This window comes from Gigantopelta aegis, chromosome 14, assembly GCF_016097555.1.
Source record: "Gigantopelta aegis isolate Gae_Host chromosome 14, Gae_host_genome, whole genome shotgun sequence".
Taxonomy (NCBI): Eukaryota; Metazoa; Mollusca; class Gastropoda; order Neomphalida; family Peltospiridae; genus Gigantopelta; species Gigantopelta aegis.
In genome coordinates this window covers 50928562-50936618 of record NC_054712.1, presented here as the reverse complement: position 1 = coordinate 50936618, position 8057 = coordinate 50928562, and the positions used below count along the sequence as shown (strand labels likewise).

General features: G+C 38.4%; 1 protein-coding gene across 3 annotated transcripts in view; it reads right to left on the bottom strand.

The window, feature by feature from the left end:
• LOC121388605 (sodium- and chloride-dependent GABA transporter 1-like) overlaps positions 1–5014 on the bottom strand; it is a 224808-nt gene extending 219794 nt beyond the window's left edge. For 2 of the 3 annotated variants that reach the window (XM_041520011.1, XM_041520013.1), the window contains exon 1: positions 4787–5012. In XM_041520011.1, the coding sequence (XP_041375945.1) occupies positions 4787–4976 (190 nt within the window). In that variant the 5' untranslated portion in view covers positions 4977–5012. Of the gene's footprint in view, positions 1–4786 lie in introns of all 3 variants that reach the window. The other variant, XM_041520012.1, reaches the window with a different exon arrangement.
• Positions 5015–8057: the final 3043 nt, after the last annotated feature.

Here is an 8057-nt window from a genome sequence, read left to right as displayed (position 1 = left end):
CTCGACTGATGCGTGATCGGTCTAGGATCGATTCCCGACAGTGGGCCCATTTGGGATATTTCTCGTTCCAGCCAGTGCACCACGACTGGTATATCAAAGGCCGTGGTGTGTGTTATCCTGTCTATCCTTACTACTAACGGAAAAATGTATCGGGTTTCCTCTCTAAGACTATGTGTCAAGAGTTCCAAATGTTTAACATCCAACAGCCTATGGTTAATAAATAAATGTGCTCTAGTGGTGTCGTTAAACCAAAACATAGTGTGGGACACTGGTTGGAACGAGAAATAGGATAATGGGCCCAATGACGGGGATCAAGCGAGCGCTATACCACTGGACTACGACCTGCCTCTCAATGTAAAAATTCACGTCACCACTGTAAAACTAATCAAGGCACGGTTTTGAAAATCAGCAATCAGTGCAGCCCTGTATATTATGATATTTATTGTAAATTCTGAATTGACATCTGCTGCACATTGGGGCTGGTAGAAAGAGGATAACTGGCTCCTCATATGAATATGCTGTCATAGATACACCATGGACTTGCCAAATGTGCGTGCACAAAATTATAATTGCACTTTTATGCATCTAACTTATTATGCATCTTATGATAAGATAAAAAATCAATGTGCTCTAGTGGCGTCGTTAAATAAATCAAACTTTACTCTTTTTATTACTAATTTATTATGCACACAGCTGTGCTAACGCAATAGCCAGTGCGAATCTGTGTCTGGGTAAACTTGCATTTTCAGATAGCATAATAACTCGGCTAAGTGAGACAACAAAGCATCCTCTTTGTAAGTCTTTTAGCATTGCACTGCGAGATCGCAAAGTTGCGAGAGTTTAGTGAATTAGGCCCCTGGTTGTTATACAGTCATTGCAGGAAAAAAAAAAAAAGTAAACGGGTGATGCTTAATCCTTTTTTTCTGTACAGATTCAACTGCCAAAAGGTGAACCATTAATACTCGGATACGGAAAAGAGACACACAAAATTAATGATAACACGCTTATTCATTGAGTTATTTTTAGTACGTATATAAACATGTTGAACAACAATTCGACTAGTTATACGTATTGAAAATGTACGACCATTTCCCACGAGAGTAAAATGGTCTCACTCTCTCCTATTTATCTAACGCCCTCTCTGCCCTCAATTTCTCTGTCTCTTTGTGTCTCCTCTCTTTCCTCTCTCTTCCCTCTCTACCACTCTCTCTATCTCTTCGTTTCTCTCCTATTTTTCTAACTAACGCTCCCTCTCTCTGATTCTTCCTCTTATCTCTCTCTCTTTCTCCCTATATTTCTCCCGAATCTATCCTCTTTCTCCGACCCCCCCCCCCCCCGCTCTCTGTCTCTCTGTCTGTCTCTCTCTCTCTCTCTCTCTCTCTCTCTCTCTCTCTCTCTCTCTCTCTCTCTCTCTCTTACTATTGCCAATATTCAAAGTAAATGGCCAAATCTGGATATGTTGTCCATTATAACATTAACTACGTTTGAAAGAGAGTCGGTGTTAATCGGTATTTGTCGACGTTGTTATTTTACATATTAAGAAGAAAAAAACACATGAAGAGCGAATTCTATTGATCCTATAACGCTTCCAGAAGAACATTTTAATTTGATATTAGTAAATCACAGTTCTAAAATCGCCTTTGTCTGTAATATGACGTCATCAGGATTAATATTGGCACAAATTTAATCATATATAGAGGCTATTTCATGGGATATTTCTAATACGATTTTTATGTCAACGGGTGATGTGTGAAAACCATATTTTCATGAATTGCGAAGCAATGATTGAAAATATTGTTTTCACATATCGCGAATTGACATATAAATCGTATTCGAAAAACCCCATCATGAAATGGTCTATTTATGATAGACATTTTCTTAATTTTTGACAATATATTTCGCTTTTTGTTGATATATTTTGCTTATCCTGACAAAAACACTTACCGCCATGATATATTGGTTTCGGTGGACGTTTTGCTGAAACATTTAATGACCATGAACTTTTTAAAAGAAATATGAATGAAAGTTACCACTATTTATTTATTAAATTATTAATTATTTAATAACACTGCTATAACAACATATCTCACAAAGCGATCATAAAAAACACAACAAAAATAACTAAAACAATAACTTAATTGAACTAGAAGTTACACTTTAACTTACACACTACTATAATACATTGTGCCACCATTATTTGGCTTCGTACCCAATCAGTTTTAGATATTAATTTTTTAGATTCATTGCATTATAATCATTTACAACGGAGATAATGTAATCATACACGATTACAACCTTTATAAACTTGTTCACAAAAATATAAATATGATTTCTATGTTTTCACTGTAAATAAAATACAGTGAAAATATGACTTTTCACTGAACATCATTTTAATAGCTATGAATATAATAAATATTTATGTATGCTGAACATTTTTTCCTACTGTCATTTTAATAATTGTCATGTGCGTGCCTAGTTTACAGCTGGCGGTTTCTGGTTATCAATCACAAACGGACTGGGTTGGGGTGTTTTAAATGTGCATCTGTAACAGCGCGTATGGATACATTGTTACGGCAGGTCAACTTTGTTCTTAATAGATACCAAAAGAAGAGTGCAGAGGTCTAACTCTACAATTTAAAGGTCAATTTGAATAGCCTACACTTACTAAGGCCATATTTCGTCATCCTAACTTAAAAAAGATTCAGTTATTGCTTGTTGGTCTCACGCACACACACAGGCGCGCGCGCGCACATACACACACAGACAGACAGATACACATACACACACAGACAGACAAATACACATACACAAACACGGACACACAAATTAGTTATCGCTGATTGACTCCTTGTCAGCGTCAATAATATGCCTGAATGCATCAACTGCATGTATATATATGCACATGCACTTATTGGTAAGAGACCGGCCTCGTTGGCGTCGTGGTTAGGCCATCGGTCTACAGGCTGGTAGGTACTGGGTTCGGATCCCAGTCGAGGCATCGGATTTGTAATCCAGATACCGACTCCAAACCCTGAGTGAGTGCTCCACAAGGCTCAATGGGTAGGTGTAAACCACTTGCACCGACCAGTGATCCATAACTGGTTCAACAAAAGCCATGGTTTGTGCTATCCTGCCTGTGGGAAGCGCAAATAAAAGATCCCTTGCTCCTAATCGGAAAAAGTAGCCCATGTAGTGGCGACAGCGGGTTTCATTTCAAAATATGTGTGGTCCTTAACGATATGTCTGACGCCATATAACCGTAAATAAAATGTGTTTAGTGCGTCGTTAAATAAAACATTCCTGCCTTTCTTTTTTATTGGTGAGAGGCAAGACGTAGCCCAGTGGTAAAGCGTCCGCTTGATGCGCGGTCGGTCTAGAATCGATCCCCATCAGTGGACCCATTGCGGTATTTCTCGTTCCAACCAGTGCTACAGAACTGATGTAACAAAGGCCGTGGTATGCACTATCATGTCTGTGGGATGGTGCATATAAAAGATCACTTGCTGCTAATCGAAAAGAGTAGCCCATGAAGTGTTGACAGCGGGTTTCCTCACTCAGTATCTGTGTGGTCCTTAACCATATGTCCGACGCCAAATAACCGTAAATAAAATGTGTTGAGTGCATCGTTAAATAAAACATTTCTTCTTCTTCTTATTGGTATGAAGCTTATTCATTCATTTATTTTAGTACACGCATATAAACATTTTTTTATTTTTTTTTAAAGAAAGACATGTTTTATTTAACGACGCACTAAATACATTTTATACCCGGATGGAGAGAAGAGATGACAGTGATAGTTTAATAATGAATCTGGCCCTTTTTAATTAATTACTCAATTTGATCACAGTACATATAATTAAACAAATTACACGATATACCTCCAATCCATTCCTCTCGCTATCTCATGATCCATTCCTTGACGTGGTGAGCTAGCTTGCATGTCTCAATGACTCGGTGAGATATGCCAGCTGGAGCATCAGCTCCTGGTAGGTTCACCCCAAGCTGGACTTGTCAAAGGGTAGAGACTACACTAATATGGGCCGGACAGACAGAGAACGTGAGTCAAGAAAGACAATTGTCTAGGAGAAGCAAACTCCAAAGTTAAAACTGGGCTGTAGAGGCTCAGACTTCTAGTAAAAAAACTCTCCTAGGAGAAGGAAAACTCCAAACTAAAACCAAGTCCACTGAAGTCAGAGTACAGAAGCAATGTATCAGCATTAGCGTGGCAACCGAAAGGAAATGTCTGTACATGCACCAAGCGCTATGATGATCATAACCCTTTATCGCTAAATAATATATTAATTCAACGGTAACAAGTTTGTGTTTTGTAAATATTAGTAAAATGCATTTGAATGCCTTTACGTAATCCAAACTAAATTAATTTTCTACAACTCAAAACAAGTCCCGACAACCGATAATAATCGTGCACTGTTTTCGTAGCATTATACGTACGGCGTTTTCCAAGAACACTAAAATGGTCCCAATCTCTCCTCTTTCTCTGTCACCCTCTACCCTCTCTCTCTCTCTCTCTCTGTCTCTCTGTCTCTGTCTCTCTCTCTCTCTCTCTCTCTCTCTCTCTCTCTCTCTCTCTCTCTCTCTCTCTCTCTCTCTCTCTCTCTCTCTCTCTCTCTCTCTCTTACCATTATGTTCATTGACAAGACAATATAAATATATGTTCAAGGTAAGCGTACTTGACAGTTAATTGAATGGAAAACAATAAAATAATATAAACACGAAACCATTTTCATGACAATTTTTACTATAGATTCATCATCAAAACTCTCACCTCCACCGTTTCGCTGACAAATGTACGGGAAGCGCCAGATATTGCCCAGTCCCACGGAGTAACCTATGAGAGACAGAAGACACTCCGACTTCCTCGGCCACTGGTCCTGTTTTCGAATCTTGGGTTTCTTCTCTTCCGTTAACAAGTTACCTAGCGCCACCATTTCCGTGTCAGAAGTCGATGTCGACATTTTCCTCAAGTAATAACAACAAACTATGGATCTGTTGATTCCGCTTATTCTTATCACGGTACGCCAGTTCCACGCTTGACCTCACAGGTTGCATTGTACCAAACCAAGGCTCATTCTATCGTGACACGGTATTTCCGTCCACCTGCAGTGTTGTCTGCGCATAAACAGTTTTGTGCCCAGGCAATTGGTTATTTACATAGAAGCACGTTTCAGTTTTAAAACTGTTCATCTTATCAGAAAGACAAAACCATAATATGTGATTAGTGCCTGTGTGTCCTCATACTGCAAAGCCGAATGTACATTTGACAAAAACGTGGCTGCTTCCGTGAATCTCGATCTGCTGCCTCGTCTATAGGAGGACAGCTACGATTGAGGATATCCTAATAGTTGGTTTCCATTTCGTAACTGAAACATTTTCCAGCCTTTCCGGTATTCGTAACAGATTCGTATTATTTTGCAGACTTTGGTCCACATTTGCACCAGACATAACTTGTTTATCAGATTATCATGACATATTTACGGAGTAAAAGCAGCTGCGGCTCTGATTGGTAGGAATACGTGACATTGCAGGGCTAGCTCTGGCACTCGCCAAATTCGCCAATTGCGAATTTTAAATACAACTGGCGAATTTTATTTGAATTTGGCGAAAGAATTTCATGTAATGATTGATATTTTCTTGAAAATGATGGTGGTGGGTTTCGTCAATTTTTAGAGTTTAATGGATAAATTTGGCGAAATTTTCTACACACCCTGAACTAGCCCTGCATAGATTATTTGTGCAAATAGTATTGTCTGTCAGCCATTCGACCTGGGCAAGATACAGCCAATATCTACAAACAGTAACCAGTTCCTTCATTGATCATGCAATCCACATTAAACGAGAAATTAAATAAATGACCCGTTTTATTTCTCAACTTACAATGTTTTGCAGTAGCATGTCCACGCGCGTTGAGTGCCTTGTCGCAAACAATATTTATACACCAAAAGTAAATAGTTCTTAAATAACAATAATTGATTTCTTATTTTTAAATGAAATATTGCCTTCAAAACGGTTATTAAAAATCTAAACAATGAACGGGATAAAAAAAATAAAAATAAGTAACTTTGAACAATATACCATTTCTTTGCTGGTCACAACTAGTGTAACAAATAGTTCAGTCCAAAAACAAAGCTATATTTCTGATCAGTGACCGAACATATAGAATTTTATCTAGTCATTATCACTTCACAAGACACAAAATTATTGCAGGATAAAATTTCGTTATACGGTATATACAAGAGGTTGAAACCAGAGGGTTATCCATCACCACCTCACCCACCCACCCACCCACCCACCCCAAAAACAACAACAACAAACAAACAAAATGGAAATGATTTTCAGTAAAAATAAACATGCTTATATTAATAGTCTTAAAAACCTTGAAGGTAGCGTTGTATTGATGTACTGTCTGTGTTGGTTGATACGCTGCTTATACCGGTGTTACGACAACATGTTAGTATTATCGGAAACAGAAATTGTTTTGGTTCAAAGGACCCTTCACATTTTTCCGATATCCTTGTCAGTGAATTATTAATGTTAACCGTCCTTCACTGTTGTTAGTGAGCAATTAAATTTCCGTTACAGGCCCGTAGCTAATGAGGGTGGCTTTTTTTCAATATGTCCCCGGACCCCCCTAAGCAAGTCGGGCGCTTCGCCCTCAGAATCCTGGCTACGGGCCTGCGTTACATTCATTACAACATAATAACCGCGTTCACACTAGCATTTTCTGTCCGGACCGTGTACAAGCTAAATTTAGTCCCGACTACATCGGAGTAACGGGTTCACACACGTTTTACCTTCGCGTATCAAAACGTGTGACCGCAATCAAAACGTGTAATCGTTAAGCGTCGCTCGAGTGCATTTCCTGTTTACTTTCGACTTGAGGTTCTTCATGATCATTAATTTTGTTTATTATTTATTTATTTATTTATTCTATCATGATAGCGATTACTGGCACATACTTCCGTGTTCGTTTGTAATGACGTAACTGGAAAATATGACGTAATGAAATTAAGGTAGATCAAGGTGAAAATATGACGTAATGAAAACTATTGAAGTGCATTGTAAACTGACTGCGAGTGTGTTCTGTATTGTGATTGGTTAATTACATTTTTTTTTTCCGGGATCAAATAGACAATAACACCCGGAAAGCTAATGACGTCATTAGAAAATGACGTCATTAGCAATTGGTATTTTTTTCAAGAAATACCAAATAAACAGTTAGTTCCGTAGAAAAACTATTCAGTTTACAATGGACATAACCATATGGAGTTTTTAGATTTGCGGGTGTTATTGTCTATTTGATGCCCGCAAGTGAGTCTTGCAGGTTATTCTGATGAGTTGTGTGTCACACGGAATACCCGTGCGTAGCGTATTATACCACACAATTACGATTTACCTCGGACCTGGAATCGAGGAGCGTTCACCCTGCGACTTTTAAATAAATAATTCAAAATAAAGTATGACATTTTAGAGTTATTATTAGCAAGTATGTTTCAAATTTAATTATAGGTATTGTCTGTTATTTAGATTACGTTTACCTGGGTATGAACAAAACAAAATCATCAGCAAACGTATGTGTGAACGATTTCGCCAATTCACACAGTTTGCGGATGATTACCGGCCTCTGTGGCGTCGTGGTTAGCCAGTCGGACATAAGGCTGGTAGGTACAGGGTGTATACTACCAATCAAATCCCATAAATAACAACAGTAACATATGTGACTAAAGCTCCTACCTGTAGCGTATCAATCGACATAAATGCCACGGATATAAATACTACCATCACTCATACTTAAAGTAAATCAGAAAAAGAATGGGGATCAAGCTGCTCATTTCTGAGATAACGGGTAGCGTCTATGACTACCCTAGTTCCGCACAAAATTCGAGTACTTTTTTTGCAGGTACTCTACAAGGCTACTTGACAGAGTGGAACTAGATGAAATAAAACTGCATACATTGTTTGCCCAGATGAAACTGTTTGTTTTTACTACCAACACTTGTGGTGTTCACTTCTCTATCAAAAGCTGAGTGACCTCGAAC